Source organism: Rhinatrema bivittatum, chromosome 6 (assembly GCF_901001135.1).
Source record: "Rhinatrema bivittatum chromosome 6, aRhiBiv1.1, whole genome shotgun sequence".
Classification (NCBI taxonomy): Eukaryota; Metazoa; Chordata; class Amphibia; order Gymnophiona; family Rhinatrematidae; genus Rhinatrema; species Rhinatrema bivittatum.
In genome coordinates this window covers 106659335-106676884 of record NC_042620.1, presented here as the reverse complement: position 1 = coordinate 106676884, position 17550 = coordinate 106659335, and the positions used below count along the sequence as shown (strand labels likewise).

Below are 17550 nucleotides of genomic sequence, written 5' to 3'. Positions count from 1 at the left end.
AATGATTTCAGGGTTTCCGATCATCTTTCATTCTCTTGAGTGGGGGAAGAACAGTCATAAGGCCTCCAAAGCTACATTGTGGACTGGTTGAAGGAGACCATGACTTCAGCATACATTTGTCAGGGCCAGTCGGTTCCTCAGGGTCTGAGAGCTCACGCGACTCGGTTGCAAGCGACATCCTGGATGTCCAGGCGCCAGAGTCTAGGAACTTTGGTGAACGTGTGCTTCAAGCTGGACTCTCACACAGTCCCAACCGGTTTAGGAAAGCTTGGTACTCCCAGGCATCTTGAACTGATCTGAGTATGTATAGGGAAAGGAAAATGGGTTCTTATCTGCTAATTTTCGTTCCTGTAGTACCACAGATCAGTCCAGAGTCCCATCCAGGTTTTGCAGAGTCCACTCAGTGTTTTTTGTATATAACAACGAAGATGTTTTCTCAAGTGTCCTGGGAGGTTCAGGTGATGGTTGTATTTTCTGTTTTTTATGGTTAAAGGATCGTTCAGATGAAGTGGTTTTTCCATTCCCTCCTGCTTGTTCAATGGGAGGTGGTTTGGTGAGCTTACATGGTGGTGTTCGGTACATTTCCATCTTTGCTTGGGTACAGGTCCATACTGACGGACTACAGGTGGCATACCAGGTTATGTGACAGTGTCTGAAACTTTTTCTGTCTCCATCTGCTGGAAGGGAGGCAAAACCCAGGAGTCTGGACTGAGCTGTGATACTGTCATCGATCAATAATTCACCAGTACAGCAATATATAGAACAGACGCTTAAGGTAGATAATGACCTGTCATAATAGGCTTCATCTCATATGTGAGTTTGTAAGATGGTTAGCCTTATATTTAATCATCGGTCATATATTAATTTTTTGATATTTTTCTTTGCTTAGTGAGATTCGTGTCACTTAACTTAATATAGTCGCTGAAGCCATCAGTACGCCCGACATGGTTCCATGTTTCGAACGCTCCTCGTTCTTTGTCAAGGGCTAGTATTCAGCGTTGTATTTGTAGTCCTTTAGGAATCCAAGATTCAAAGTTTCAATGATGGCGATTCGCCACCATTGGTGGTATTTATTTTATCATTGGTGGTATTATTTTATCATTGGTGGTATTATTTTATCTTAAATATGCTAATCAGACTGCATTCTTGTAAGTCATATGATTTCTTATAAATTGAGCCCAGAAGGCAGAAACAAAACTCAATGCTGACCTTATGGTAAACATACTGGTTTACCTAAGCCTACTTTAGCATTTCTTCAGCCTTGGCTATTTCTACAAGTCTGATCAGGTCTTTTTATGCTGTTATTGTTTCTTCACTACCACCAACTGGTCTGTCTACATAGAAAACCCCTCAAAGAACCCTTTACATCAGCAAGTTTCCCTCCTCCCCTCTTACCTAGTTTAATCTTGATGCTCTAGAACACCCGCCTGGACACTGTGTTTCTCATTCTGCCCAGCCACATTAGGGCCATACCGATCTGCTTGCTAATTGGCTGGCTGTGCCAGCGCATGATTGCACCTATGATCCACCATTAAGAGGCTGCTGCTATGTTGGGAGGGGAGGGAAGGGGTGGGGTGAGATGAGATTGGGGATTCAGAAGGTTGCTGGAAGGATAGATGAGATGGTGATGACCAATGGGAGCCACACTGGAGGGAGGATTCTGCTTGTCCCCAACATTGGAGGGGGGGAATCCTGTTCCAGGCCCTTGATTCCAAAGTGGTCCTTGCTTAGAAAATAGTTAAGACCATTGGTAATAGTGCAATAAAGAACTCATATAACCTGAAGCAGACCCACGAGTGGGAGTTCCATGAACATTATCTGATAGAAAATCCTGTTTTAAATAGAATTGCTGTGGAGTTTCTTGATTCAAAAGCCTTCTGCAAAAACTCTTGTCACCTGAAAGGAGAATATGCAATGAAGAAAAGACATCTGGAGATTCTTGGATATCATGTAGTTCAGGTATGGCTTAATATTTTGGCATAATCACCTGAAATATTTTTAGGGGGGGATCACACAAAAACAGTTTCTTATACTATTTCACTACTTCATTTTTAAGAAGTTTCTAACATTTTTTTTCTTTTATATTCTTTATTCTTACATCTCTTTACCCAGCAAGCAGTGGCAATGTAGATTTCCTCAATATCCATTTTGGTGTTCTTTGGCTGAGATGCTTCCTCTTTTAGATTTATCCTGTGTCATATTTCCCACTTTGTGCACTTTCATGGAATAGGCAGACTATAAAAATGAATGAATAAATCTGTCTGGATGTAGTGCAGAAAATGTGCTGAAGCTGCAAGCTGAGCTGTCCTGTGCTCATGACTGACAAGGATATGATCCAAGCCAGCTTTGATAAAATACATTTTATACATTTTTTAAAATGGTTAAATAGCAGCATTGGCCCAAAGCTGCTTTGATTGGGAGGCATTTCTAAATTGTAATGAAAAGGTAAATAAATCATCCTTCTAATGTTGCTGAAAGAACAGATTTAACTGTTTGTGGATTATTTTCTGATTATCCCAAAAATGTTTAGTACATACATACTTAACACAGCTTTTTACTGAGTCCTTATATATTAAGTTTATCTGGTGGTTAATAGTATGGCATATGAACCCTAGCTAACTCAGGTAACCCAGCTTGTAGCCAAAGTGGCGAGTTAGCTCTTTGGAAGCTATTATGCAAGCACCCAGTATTGAAGTTCGTTCCTCAACCATTCATTCTGTTGGTGACTGCCTGCAGGCTGCTAAAGTGCTCTGAATGGGTAAAGCACAATGATCAGGAAAAGAAAATTATTCCTTACCTGCTAATTTTCGTTCCTGTAGTACCACGGATCAGTCCAGACCATGGGTTATATCCCCATTCCAGCTGATGGAGACAGAAGAAAAACTCGAGAGGCGCTCGGAATTACCCATGAGTACCCTCTGCTTCCCATCAGTATTAAGAATATCAAATGCAGAACAAAAAACTCAGAACTAACAGATGAATGGATCAAGCAAAAAAACTCCCAACCAAATAGGGACTATAAACAAAACACTTGCACATGCAAATCTCAAAGCCTTCGAGAAAAATCTTGCAACCTCAATATACCGCCAAAGAACAGGCTAACTGTGCTGAGAAAAGCAAGATATTGGACAGAAATGTGCTATCGAAAAGTGGGGTGGGTGTCTGGACTGATCCATAGTACTACAGGAACGAAAATTAGCAGGTAAGGAATAATTTTCTTTTCCCTGTACTTACCCAGATCAGTCCAGACCATGGGGTGTACCAAAGCTTCCCTACATAGGGTGGGCCCTCGATAGCCGTGCTCAAATGACCTGGTCGCCAAACAAACCCAACCCTGGAGGTCTTAGATTAAGAGGATAATGACGCACAAAGGTTTTTAGTGACTTCCATGTAGCCGCTCTGCAAATCGAGAAGAATACCGACTGACTTTCCGCCCAAGAAGTCGCCTGAGAACGGAGAGAATGCACTTTAATATCATCCGGAGGGGGCTTACCTGATCCGATATACGAGGCAACAATGGCTTCCTTTAACCAGCGAGCAATAGTAGTCTTAGAGGCCTGTTGACCTTTCTTGGGGCCACTCCAGAGAACAAACAGATGGTCTGAAAGACGGAAATCGTTAGTGACCTCCAGATAACGAAGAAGCGCTCGCTTAACATCGAGCCATCGCAGTTCCTAGAGTCCTCCTCTTGAAAGGCTGGAAGCTCCACTGACTGACTGAGGTGAAACAAGGATACCACCTTCGGGAGGAAAGATGGCACTGTGGTCAGGGTGACACCCGAATCCGTGAAGCGCAGATAGGGTTCCCTACAAGACAAAACTTGCAGTTCCGATATTCTGCGAGCTGAAGAAATGGACACGAGAAACACAGTCTTCAGAGTTAAATCCTTGAGCGTAGAATGCTTCAGCAGCTCAAAAGGTGGCCCACCCACACCCCGTAGTACCAAATTCAAATTCCACGAAGGACACAGGGCACAGACCGGAGGTCTCAGGTGTTTGACACCTTTCAAAAAGCGGACAATGTCTGGATGTGATGCTAGAGATGTTCCATCCAAACGCCCAATGAGCGAACCAAGGGCTGCTATTTGAACCTGAAGAGAATTGTAAGCTAAACCCTTGCCGAGCCCGCTCTGCAGGAAAGAGAGAATCTGAGCCACAGACGCACGACGAGCAATTCCCCCGGAGACACACCAGGAATCAAAAACCTTCCATATTCGTACATAAGAAATGGAGGTGGAAGTCTTCCTGGCGTGGAAATGACTTCCTCTGGATAGCCTCTTTTTTTTCAGCCTTCTCCTCTCAAAAGCCAGGCCGTAAGACACAAATGATCTGCCTGGTCGAAAGATACGGGACCCTGACAAAGGAGTCGAGGAAGATGTCCCAGACGAATTGGACTGTCCACCGCTAGATTCACCAGATCTGCAAACCACAGCCTTCTTGGCCACTCTGGTGCCACCAGAATCACTGCTACTGCTGTGAATTTCTATTCTCCGTAGAGCCTTCCCCACCAGAGGCCATGGGGGAAACACGTAAAGCAGTACGTCGTGAGGCCAGGGCAGTACCAGAGCATCTACCCCTTCCCCCCGCGTTCCCGTTTGCGACTGAAAAAGCGAGGCGCCTTTGTATTCCTTAGCGTGGCCATCAAGTCGAGGTGGGGGGACCCCCACCTCCCGACCAGAAGTGACACATTGCTTCTTCGGATAGCTCCCACTCTCCGGGATCCAACATCTGCCGGCTTAAGAAATCCGCTTGAACATTAATCCATTCAAAGAAAAAAGCACAGTGAGAGGAAAGGGAAGAAATAAAAATTATTCTGCAAACTTTCCTTAAAGATTTGAAAATTTAAGTGGGAACCGCAGGTTCAAACAGCCTTCATCTGCTGGAGACAGAAGAATACAGATGAGACGCAGAGGGTGCTCATGGGTAATTCCGAGTGCCTCACAAGTTTTTCTTTTGTCTCCATCTGCTGGAATGGGGATATAACTCATGGTCTGGACTGATCCGGGTACGTACCGGGAATGCTACTATTCTCTCAAAATTTTTTAGAAAGACGGTAATAGCCATATAAACAATCAGCACGTGAATAAGCTAAAGTCCCAAAATATCCATAGAAATACACCATGAATTACGAATTTTTTTATCTCATTCAGAAAGACCTCATAAAAAGGCACACTTGTCCATGCTAGTTAGCAAAGGTTACGTATACCAATAGTATAATCATAAGTCTTTTTTGTATGATATTTTGTTTGCTCAATGTCATAAGTCAATGTGATTACTCAAAATAACATGTCATGCTGTGTTTGCTGTTTCATTATTCATTGTATTTACTTCTTATGCATGACATATATTGTCAAAAAACTTGAAATTAACTTAGCTTGAAATCAACGGAGGAATGCCTGAAAATTCAATTGGAGAGGCTCTAGTTGTATCAGCCCGACACGGACCGCGTTTCGGCATCTGCCTGCCTTCTTCAAGGGTCCAAATATGTCTGTAAATGCAAAGATTTGTTAGAGAAAAATACAGATATTTACAACAAATCAAAAACAACACACTCAGGTACTAACATGTGAAAGTAGCAGTGGCATATTCTGAACCAGCAATTTGTTTCCTCTGCCAGAGGGGCTGCACAAGTACCATTTTTAAAGGGATAAATGACCAATGGACAGGTACCACGTACAGGCAGATATCGACGTCATTAATTGCTATATGTATTACTAAAGGATTGAATACCATTCAATCGCAGCATTGAGTCCATTAGGTTGCATGCTATTCAAATAAAAAATCCACTGTTGTTCACGATAGTTCAAGATAATTTGTGGATCTCCCCCCCTGGAAGACATATACATTCTGTCAATCACCCGCCACTTAAGATCCACGGAAGAATGTTGATGTTGTAAACAATGCGAAGCAATAGGAGCTAGAAGTTTTGCAGTATTCAAACAACTCCGATGTTCAATCAGTGGGTTCTTATGGCTCGTTTAGTCCTACCAACATAAATTTTATTGCACGGACACACAATAATATAAATTACATGTGATGTTGAACAATCCGAATGGAAATTGACAGAATGAATTTTGCCAGCATTATCCATCAAGACTGACCTTGAAGGGATTGGGCACATAATGAAAATTTATTATTCTGTCAATCATCCGCCACTTAAGATCCTCGAAAGAATGTTGATGTTGTAAACAATGTGAAATGATAGGAGCTAGAAGTTTTGCAGTATTCAGACAACTCCGATGTTCAATCAGTCGGGTTCTTATGGCTCGTTTAGTCCTACTGACGTAAATTGAATTTTCAGGCATTCCTCCGTTGATTTCAAGCTAAGTTAATTTCAAGTTTTTTGACAATATATGTCATGCATAAGAAGTAAATACAATGAATAATGGAACAGCAAACACAGCATGACATGTTGTTTTGAGTAATCACACTGACTCTTATGACACTGAGCATACAAAATATCGTACAAAAAAGACCTATGATTATACTATTGGTATATGTATCCTTTGCTAACTAGCATGGACAAGTGTGCCTTTTTATGAGGTCTTTCTGAATGAGATAAAATTCGTAATTCACGGTGTATATTTCTATGGATATTTTGGGACTTTAGCTTATTCAAGTGCTGAAAGCACAATGATCTGCAGAAAACCAAATTATTTTTACTATGATACAAAAACGGTAAAGAGTGGAAGACCAGCTCTTCAAAAGTAAGAATGCCACTTTGTTACATAATCTTGGCAGTTGCATGGAGCTGATAGGGAATGTATTGTATAGGGATGCAAAGTTTAATCTCCATAAAACTATGAAAAGTACTTTGCCAGTAGTTTCAAAGTAAACTTCGTGTTTTACAGATTCCCCATTTTGAATGGAATTCCATGGAGTTGTCCACAAAAGATGCCTGGATAGACTACCTCAAAAGGAAAATATTTGAAGAAGAGACATAATCATTAATATATTTTTATATTAGTCTGTTTACTTTTTTATACTAAATGACATACTACTTTAAGCTCTATGTGCAATCAGCTGACCTGATACACTTTCTGAATTTGGCAGATTTTCCTGCGCCTGGTAGAGTTTAATCTTTTTGTAAGAGCCTGATGGGGTGGGCAGAGGGAAGCAAATAAATACATCTCCCTTGTCTGTTTCTGTAAAATAGTTTGATAAAGTTGCAAGAACATCTCCAGTTGATTACTTAACTAGTCTCCAAACAATGCAAGGATGCACATCCAAGCATTTCATGCTATTCCTCCATCATGTTGCACAAGGTGCACTTGTGTTATGCTGCCATCAGGAGGCACTGCTGTTTTAAATGAACAAAGTCCTACAAGATCATGAACTTCCTATAAATAGATATGAAAGTGCTGATAGCCTGTGCATGCCCATAATGCTCCAGAATAGAGGATATAGACTCTTAGAAGTACAAATTGTGATCTAAACACAGTTACTTGTTCCAAAACAGATTCATAAGGCTCTGTCAGAGAAACAAATGTACAAACAGCTGCAAATTTTTGTTCCAGTAGCAAACCTTAGTTTTCTATCTGTTGATCCTTTTGTGGAAATGCAATATAATCTCAATCATGTAATAAAAGATTTTTGTGTCTATCAAACAGTTAAAGAAGGACCTTAGAAAGAAGTCCAGAGTGGTATTTTTCAAGTGGATCCATTTGGATGATGCTTGCATTTTACTTCCTAAAGCCTTAAAAATCATGGCAATCATTTATAAGCATTTTTTGAGCTATTGGAATTGATGCCTCCTTCAAGGCATCAAGTCCAACCCAAAATCCTTGTGTGATGTGAAGCCTTTATACTGAGAGCTCATGCAGTATTGGGCTTCCCTTTACGTACCCAAATCAGTCCAGACTCCTGGGTTTTGTCTGCCTTTCAGCAGATGGAGACAGAGAAAGTTTTGCTGACACTGCCACATAACCTGGTGTGCCACCTGCATTCCTTCAGTATTTCTCTGTCTCCAGCAGATGGTAGAGGTGCAAAACCTGCAGTTTGAACATTAGTTTTAAAAAAAAAAAAATAGTAAAGATAGAGGGGAAAAGGAAAAAACATGAGTTCCTCCCAGAAGGTTGGCAGGTTTGGGTGGGACCATCCCTTCTGGTCCTGAGGTGGACAAGCAGGGGGTTGAGGACCCTTATTTGGCTCGGTCCTTTTTGCTGCCAGGAGTAGATAACTGGTGGGGCCAGTTGCCTCAGGACGAAGACCGAAGCCTGCTGCCCAGCTTCAGGGGAGTGTTCTTAATCTTTGCAGTTTTAAAGTTAAAAAAAAAAAAAGAGGGTCTCTTTTTTTTTTTCCTTTTTGTAGTATCGCTTGACCAGAGAGGCAGATAGCAGGCAGGTGCAGGGCTGTGTCGGCTTTTTTCTTCTGCGTCCTCGGAGCAGCTGTCGGGCGCACATGACCGAGCTGGCAGAAACTATGCCACATGGCAGCCGGTGCTCCGCATGCGGCAATGCGCACGCTTGTCCCGATCTAGTGTTTGTTCACGCTGCCTCCCCGGGGAAGAGAGCAACTTGGGAACGCTGGAAAAAGTCGGGGAAGCATCGTGAGGCCACGGGGATCATGGATGATGTTGGTGCGGCAGCGGGCTCTTTCCCAGTTAGCACAGGAATGGCGGCCATTTTGGTTTCCTTTGTGACTGCATTTGAAGCTGTGGGGGGGAGGGGGATCTCCCTCCACCGCTTGCTCCGGCCAATCAAAGTCCCGTGGAGGATCGGGGGCACCTGGGAGGAAGATGAGGACCTCCTGGGGAGGATCCTGAGGATCCAGCAGTCTATTCTTCTGATTTTGTTCTGCTGCTGCATAAGGCGTATCTCACCAGGAAGGCTATGGGATCCCATTTTTCCAGGCAGGAGGATCCGCAGCCTAGCAAGAGGTCCAAAGTTTCTGGGCCAGTGGTGCGACAAGGATTCGGCGAGTCCTGACTAAGGCTGCACATTTGGATGCTGCGGACGAGGCCTTGGGAGTTGAAGGATGGGGAGCCTCCAGTAGAGGACCCTCCTGGGGTGGATTCTTCTCCAGAGGGACGGGATCCAGCTGAGGGGCGAGGTCAAGCCCTAACTGTTGAAGAGGGCGATCCTAAGGTGGTTCGTCTTTTCCATAGGGCAGAATTGTTGCTCCTGATTCCCCTGTGTCCTTAAGGAGCTGAGAATTAAGGTTCCACAAGAGGAATCTGATCAGGAAGAGGTGGACCCAGTTATGGATGGCTTAAGAGGGCCAGCGAAGGCCTTCTCTTTCCATAAATCAGTGAAGAAGTTAATGGTCCAGAGTAGGAGACTCCCAGAGACCGGTTTGAAGGTTGGTAGAGCAATGGATAAATTGTATCCGTTACTGGAGGACACGCTTGAATTGCTGAAGCTGCCAAAGGTGAATGCCAGTGGTTACAAAGAAAACAACCATTCCAGTGGCCGGTTATGCAGCGCTTAAATATATGCAAGACAGGAAGTTGGAAGTCCATCTCAAAAAGATCTTTGAGGTGTCTGCTCTGGGCATTCGTGCTGCAATTTTTCTGCAGTTTTATGCTTCTTGCTGGTCTGCGCTGGGTACAACAGCTGTAGGCTGACAAGGCGATGTCAGCGTCTGAGGCCAAGCAGGCTGAGCGGCTGGAAGCCGTGGTGGCCTACGGAGCAGATGCATTATATGACCTCAAAAAGAACTTCCTTTAGGACTATGATGTCAACAGTCTCGGCTAGGCTGCTCCTTTGGTTGAGGAACTGGTTGGCAGACGTTTGGTCTAAGTCTCAGTTAGGGGTGTTACCTTTTAAGGGGAAACTGCTTTTTGGAGAGGACTTAGAGGAGCTCGTTAAGTATCTGGGAGAGAATAAAGGGCATAGGTTGCCAGGATAAGCCAAAGGGCGGAAAAGGGGTCCTTTTCTGCTTGGCCTCGTTTTAGGGTGACTCTGCGGTTTCGGCAGAATAGGGCTTCAGGAGGAGCCCAGAGACAAGGCATTAGGAGGCAGCAGTTCTGGAACCAGTCCTTTCGAGGCTGAAAGCTGAACAGAGATGGTTCCAGCCAGGGGGCGTCTGGATCCAAGTCCGCCCAGTGATTCGAGGCCAGTCCACTCCTCACTGCCAATCATAGGGGGTCAGTTCACTCTTTTCTACGAGGAGTGCGCCAAAGTCACGACGGATCAATGGGTCCTAAGTATGATAAGACAAGGTTATGCTTTAGAATTTGCTCACTCGCATGAGTTAAAATTTGCATGCTATGGAAGTAATGCATGAAAATTTATCTTATGCGTTTTTGTTGTGGATATCCTGAAAACCCGACTGGCTGGGAGTCCTACAGGACAAGTTTGGGAGCCACTGGCTTACGCTATATTCAACTAAAGAAAATAATTACTGAAGAAATAATGATTTAGATAAAAATATTTTTGTATTTTAACAGTACAATACCATTTATTTAATCGTTCTGCAGAAAATATGTACTCTGGGTACAAGGCAGATCCCAAATGCCCAGCTTTGGGATGATATTTTTCTTGGCTCAGGTATCTGACCTTCGATCATTTCTGAGCTGGAGGTAATAAAGCTCAAGGGGACATGCATGTCTGCTCTTTTATGAATTTATTTTTTAATTCCTTACCCTGCTCTTGTGGTTCATTACGAAAATCTGGACATCTTCTGCCCTGAATATAAAACAGTCTTTGCTGAACATTTGGCAGTGCAGTTGCTAAATGGTCTCATAGGTGCCTCATCTGACCTTGCTGATCCTTTGGCATGAAACCAGTGCAAATGAAAGAGCAGAAATGTTGGCATCACCTCTGTGTTTGCTAATTATAATTTGTCCAGCACCTTGGTACATTAGAGTCTAGTTTCCATATTTACTGGTGCATTATGGTGAGTGCATGCCTAAAGCATACAATCATTTCATTTTTATTTACAGTAAATGAAAATTAAATGTAACCTTTTCAGTTTCTGTGAAACTGCCTACAATAAGCATCCATTAAATCTCATCTGGTCTATTACTAAAGTTTTCATTTTGAAAATATGAAAGTGATATTAGCATTTATATGTAAACTTTAATATGTTTCAGATTATTTCCATATACAATGTTTTGTTTCTATAGAAACAAGAGGATATAGTTGGTATCAGCTCTTAGTGAGGATAAGGAATTGCCAATTTAAAAAAGCAGATCTGTATTGTGCACATACTCTATGAGGATTACAAAGCTGTGCAGATGTAAAATAAAGACTGCCTCATGACATCAATGGTGGTTTTATGAATAGTTTCCAGCTTGTGTATTCTTGTTGCTAACGATGTGTTTACCACTCTAAATATGGACAGTGACATCTTTTGCCCATTCTGAAATATATATGTCAAAATGTTCAGAGCTTCTGCAGTGTTATACCTGTATAGTAAATAAGTGCAAATATATACACACAGTGCATTTGACGGTACAAAGGCAACTGTATTCGTCTGCCGAAACTAAAATGAATTACAAACGAAAGGTCACAATAGGTTGTATGTTATAGAAACATGGTACTAGCTGGAGTCTCCAAAATAGCTTGTCTCTGTGTGTTCTTTTGCTTCCTCCTGTGTGTCTTATTCCTAGTAGTAATGGGCTGACATTTTAAATTATAGCCTAAAACATTCAGCCCAATATGAGTAACTTAGAGAATGGTTTGGATCTTTTTTAAAAAATTGGGGGGGGGGGGGGGGGGGGGAGGGGCAGGAGGTGGAGGGTTGGAAGACAGAGTTGGATTATGACTCATTTCAGTGATCTAACAAATAAAACCAAAATCAGAAGCTTAACCTTTCAATAATTAACATTTTAATCGTTGGTTTATTTTTATAACCCATCTGGAAGTGTGATCCAGGAAAAGCCTGTCCTGAAAATACCCTGATCCCACTGGCTTTTTATTTTGGCTTGTGATCCTATAGTCCAAATGGTCAGCTCATCTCTAATTCATTTGTCTTTTATTTCTTTTTTAGTGTTAATGTATATTTTATTCTTTTGTTTCTTCTCCACTTTTTTTTCGAGCAGGTATACATATAGTTATGCCCTTATTTTAAAGACATTTTTTTCATGTTCATTCAACATTTTGAGCTGTATTTAATTAGAAAGGTTTCCATGTATCGGAGTGTTTCCTAAGTGTATGTCCTGTGAGGGGAAAATAGATGCACCCATGTGAACTTAAATTCCTCACATTCTGATTGATTAAGCAAGAGGAACTGTAACCAGTAACTCAAGAAGGAAATAATACAAAACCAAACAAAATCCACTAGCAAGATAGCTAAATAATGTTGTAGCTCTGTTGCTTTAAATACCATCACCTTAAATGCTCTTTTTTGTATCTAATGCTGTCAGACTGATGGTACTGAGACGTAACTAAAATCTTGTTTATCCGCAGAGCAAACACAGTCTATGTCAGTGGTAGCATGCCTGAAGTCTGGTTTTCATGATTGTTATAACATATGCATGATTATATATATAGATGTAATGTATAGATATGTGCTGGATACACATTTTTACATATATATATATACCGTATTTTTTCGCTCCATATGCACCTGACCATAAGACGCACCTAGGATTCAGAGTGGGAAAATAAAAAAAAAAATGGTGTGCTCTGTTCCCGGGCTGTGCATCTTATGAAGCAAATTATGGGAGTGCATAAAAATTTGTTTTTCCCCATTTCGTTTTCGGGTCTGGGAGGGCCATTTCGGTCCACTCCCCAGATCAGAAAACTTTTATTGTTCTCTTTCTGTGGGAAAAAAAACCCACCAAACCCCTCCCCCCATCCCAACCCTTTAAATGTAATTAACTTCAACCCCCCCAACCTCCTGAGCCCCCCAAGACTAGTAAGGGCAAAGGGCCGTCGGCGCCATTTTGATTACTGGTAGCTGACGGCCCAAGTGCAGGAGATCGCTCCTGGACTCCTGCTGGACCACCAGGGACTTTTGGCAGGTCTTGGGGGGGGTTAGGAGGGTTGGGGTATTTTTTTATATTCGCTCCATAAGACGCACAGATATTCCCCCCCCCCCCAATTTAATTTTGGGGAAAAGAAAATGCGTCTTATGAGCGAAAAATACGGTGTGTGTATATAAATATATAAAGATATATATATATATATATACACACACACATAGACATTGCATCTGCAGTGAATGCTGAGATTTCATGCATATTCATTACAGATATTCCAAAAACGTTAGCTTTGCCTCGGGGATAGAGTAGAGAATCAGTGGTCTTGGTTACAGCAGTGCAAACATTCCCTTCCTTATAATCCTGCTACACCAAGCCAGACTTGTGGGTTTTCTCCCCCTACTAGCAGATGGAGACAGAGGACATAACTTTTTCTGTGACATCATCACTGTAGTTACCATAGTGCAGCTCCAGTAAAATAAATAAATAAATGTCTTCTCTGTCTCCAGCAGAGGGCAGGACATACTGGTATGGTGCAGCAGGAATTTGACTCCCAGGCTTCAACCTTTGCCCAGCCTGATGGAGAATTTTTGGGCAGTTCTCTGTCAGCTCAATCTGCTTTATTGATAGTGCACCATGCTTCTGGTGCTTCCCAGTTAAGCGAGCCCTGGATAAGGCTCCCAACCACAGATGGTTTTGGTGGAAACTTGTTTGTAGCTCAAGAGGAACTTCTGTTTGAAGTGGTTTTCTCCTCCCCCTCCCCTCCCATTCCCTTTCCCCCCCTGGCTTATTAAACATTTTTAAAAAATGGAGAAAGTCATTTCTGCTGAAGCAAGCAACTGAACTGGTGGGGGCAGTATCTTTGAGCTTATGTATGTATATATGTATGTATTTATTTATTTAAAGCATTTATTACCTGCCCTTCCTACATTCAGAGCGGGGTACTATATGAACATACACAGGACGAACAGGACATTACATAATTCTTCAGAAAAGGGGGGAGAACTATATCAGATAGGAGGAGCAAGGGAGCTCATTCTATAAAGATAGGACAGTAGTCGGCTAAGTAGCACCATCCGGGAGGGACATGTTGGGGATAGTCCATTATTATTTAGATTTGGGAATGCTTTTTTGAAGAGGAAAGTTTTTAGGGCTTTCTTAAAAACTATTCTTTCTTGGAGACACCTTACTTCTTTAGGTAGGCTGTTCCATAGGAAAGAGGCACGTTCTTTGGTTTCCTCAAGGTGTGTGAACTTAGGAGAAGGGACATCTAATAGCATTAGGTTAGATGATCTGAGGGGCTGGAGGAAGTGTGGATTTTTATTATTGAGGAAATCATGGAGAGTGTAAATGGTGAGCCTTCTCCTTGTCTTCGGACCTGCAGTATTTTTTCATGTAATGGAATCTGGTCTGTGTTGGAGATTTTGTGAGCCAGCACTTCTGCAGTGGTGCTAGCTCCTTCTGTCCTTTTTGCATTGGCAGTGGTTATTCTTCGGAGGAGCTTGCAAAGGCCCCCGAGCCTGGCAGCACAAGCTTGGGAGTTGTCTGGTGCTGGTGTCAATTTTTATTTTCTACTTAGAGGTGGCCATTTTGGTGGTATATCCCACAGGTCATTCCTGCTCGTTTCTCCACCCAAGCAGAGGCTTTGCATTCTCTGGGAGATGGCATATGGAGGAAACCTGTACTGAAGCTTGCAGGTCCTGCCCTTTCTCTCTAGAGGACTTCTCCCCAGAATATTTTGTTTTTCTTTGGCATTTTACAACATGCCTTCTGAAGATGGGTGGGGAGGGGGGCCTGCAGCTTCCATGGGTCAGGGCTCTGCCTGGGTTATTTCAGCCACTTGATGTGGGATAGCACTAAAAGCCTAATTATCCACAATGGTGTTTGGAATAGGGGACTCTGGAAGAATACCCCCATTTTTTTCTGTTCTGAAGGATAACAATGTAGTCAGTCCTTAGAGAAAGGATAGGTGGCATCTTAGTTCAAGAATGAATCTGTCTTTGGCCTATTTGTAAAAAAAAAAAAAATTCATATCTCAGGTGGTCATGTCTCTTTGTAGATCATTTTTCAGGTTGTGGAGGTTCTGGTCTGTGACCTTACTCTGCAAAAGTCTTTTTCCTCTTTAGTCAGAGGTGTGGGGTATGCGTCTAATGGAGTAGTAATTCCCTGAGCATAATTCAAAGATGTCAAGGCTTCACCAAGGTGTACTCTTTCTTTCGCCTTTTTTCAGATGCTGCAGGGGGAAACCCTGGGTTTGGTGGATGCTTGCAAAACAATTAGTCTGGTAATAGGGGGTACAGCCAGGATAGAAAGATTTAGGTTCTGTTGAAACATGCTTTTCCATCCACATCATTACTGGTGCAGATTACTAGCTGTGATGTCGATGTAGCTTGAGCGCTTGTGTTGGGCACAGCAGTTCCCTGAAAGGCAAGAGGCAGCTCAGCTGGAGTCCGAGGCTTCTTTCCAGGAGGGCTTCTTATATGACCTTCTTGGGATCTCTTCTAGTTCTGTAGCTTCATCAGTTGCAGAGGGAAGGTTATTGTGGCTATGGCACTGAGTGGGAGATGCTTCCTCCAAACTTGTCTAAGCAAGTTTATTTTCAAGTGGGAAACTGTTCCCTTGATGAGGACTTTAAACAAGCTTATAAAGGACCTAGGGGAAGCAAAATCTCAGGGAAGCAGTTGACTGCCCAATTGTTCAGATTCTGATGAAGAAATCTGTCCTTTCAAGCAACCATAAGGTGAAGTATCCGGTTCCGCTGTGTCCAGCAGTTCCCCACCCGTAAAAGTCAGTGGTTCACCTCTTTGGGGGTTGTTTGTAGGCATTTGCCTTTAACAATTTACCAGGAGTGATCCCAGATATCTTCGTTGGTTGCACCCTAGTTCTTGCCACTTCAGTTCCCAATGCCTATATGGTCTCTCCATATATTCCACCCACCAGGATGGGAGCTGTTCTTACTACTTTCAAGTAGCTTCCACATTTGCAAGCAGGGATTCCAGTTCTATTTGAAATACATGCGCATGGTCAGTACTCCATTTATTTTGTGGTCCTAAAGGAAGACAGTTTCTACAAACCCATCCTTAATTTGAAAGGGGTAAACAGCAGTCTTTTCATTTCCCATTTCAGTACAGACATCCTCTGGTCCATATTGGTGACTGTGCAGCAGGGCAAGTTTCTTTCTTCTCGAAATCTTTCCAAGACTTATTTCCATATCCCCATCTAGGAAAATCATCCTAGGTTCCTCCATTTTATTTGCATCCTGAAAAAGCACTTTCAGTTCAGGAAACTCCCATTTTGATCTCACCATGGCTCCAAGAACCTTTACAAGATAATGGTAGTGGTGGCAGCTTTCTAATGAAAGGAATGAATTAATGAATTACAGCTTTTCCATATGTTGGTGTTTGCTTAGCAGGACCAAGTCTCAGCAGGAAGGTCTTTACCAAATGCAACATTGTTGTGCATGTTTTTAGTAGACTTAGGCTAAGTATCTATCTACTTTGCCAAGAGCAAACTGTTTCTTTCCAGTCTCTAAAATACCTAGGATCTCTCTTTCATGCAAAAGCAGGCCAAACCTATTTGATTCAGGAAAGAATGGTTTCAATTGTGAGGCAGGTAGAGACATTTCTTGATCGAGGGCTCCCAGAGCATAGGATGATCTACAGCGCTTGGGCTTCATGGCAGCCTCTTTATATTTGGTTCAGTGGGTCAGGGCCTATATGTGTCTTCTGCAGTTTTTCTGTCTCACTGCTCTCTCAGGATTATGCAGTTTGTCTTCCCATCCCAGGCTTGGGGAGGCAAAACCTCTCTTGAGGACACCACTGAACTTGCTGAGGGGAATGAGTCTAGAACATAGTTAGTGATTTCTCTTTAAAACAGATGAAATACTGTTGGAGTGAGGAGTCCACTACTCGGACCTAGTTGCTCAGGGGCTCTGGTCAAAGAAAAGGGCTTGTGGTTCATCAACAGGCTGGAAACCAGGGTCTTTCAATTGATTTGCTTCATTTCATCCTCTGCTTCTTTTGTTCTTGGTGAAGAAAATGAAGTCTGGGTTCTCTCTGACGAATGCCACAGCAGTAGTTCATGTGAACTGGCACCTGGAGTTGAGGGGTCTCCAAGGAAATGAGCCTTCTTTTTTTCAATGGGCTGAGCAGACTTCTACAATTTCCATGACTCATAGTGTAAGACTGGGAAATATCAATCAGTGGAAGTTCAGCTGGGAGACATTTTAGAAAATAGTGAACCTCCACACATAGTTCTAATGTCAACCCACAAGAATGCCAAGGCCCTCTGGTTCTTCAGTTGTCATTGAAAGTAGCTCTAAAGAGAGAGACATTCTGGTCTAGCTCCGGTGTGTGTTTCCTCCCTGCTTCTGAGAGTAAAAAACTTGAGAAGGATAGTGAAACAATTTTTTGGGTCATTCTAATGATTCCAGATTGGCTAAAGTGTCCTTGGAGTGCAGATCTTGTGAGACTGCATGTTGTTTCTCCAGTACGATTCCTAGGGGATCAAGGTCTCCTAAATATAGGTCCAATTCTCATGGAGGGTCCAGCTCCTTTTATCTTATGACTTGGTTCTTGAAAGGCTGTGATTGCATCTAAGAGATATTTCCTTTTGGTTACATTTACCCTGTTGAAGTATGCTAATTTCATTTGCCTATGTTGAGTCTAGCAGCTGTTTGAACAT

The 17550-nt window shown here is 42.5% G+C and overlaps 1 protein-coding gene across 4 annotated transcripts in view; it reads left to right on the top strand.

Annotated features, from left to right (window-relative positions):
- Nucleotides 1-8656, top strand: part of LOC115093645 (FAST kinase domain-containing protein 1, mitochondrial-like) — a 143119-nt gene extending 134463 nt beyond the window's left edge. For all 4 annotated transcript variants that reach the window (XM_029605687.1, XM_029605689.1, XM_029605685.1 and 1 more), the window contains 2 exons: nucleotides 1845-1959; nucleotides 6851-8656. In XM_029605687.1, coding sequence (XP_029461547.1) covers nucleotides 1845-1959; nucleotides 6851-6943 — 208 coding nt within the window. In that variant the 3' untranslated portion in view covers nucleotides 6944-8656. The remainder of the gene's footprint in view (nucleotides 1-1844; nucleotides 1960-6850) is intronic.
- Nucleotides 8657-17550: the final 8894 nt, after the last annotated feature.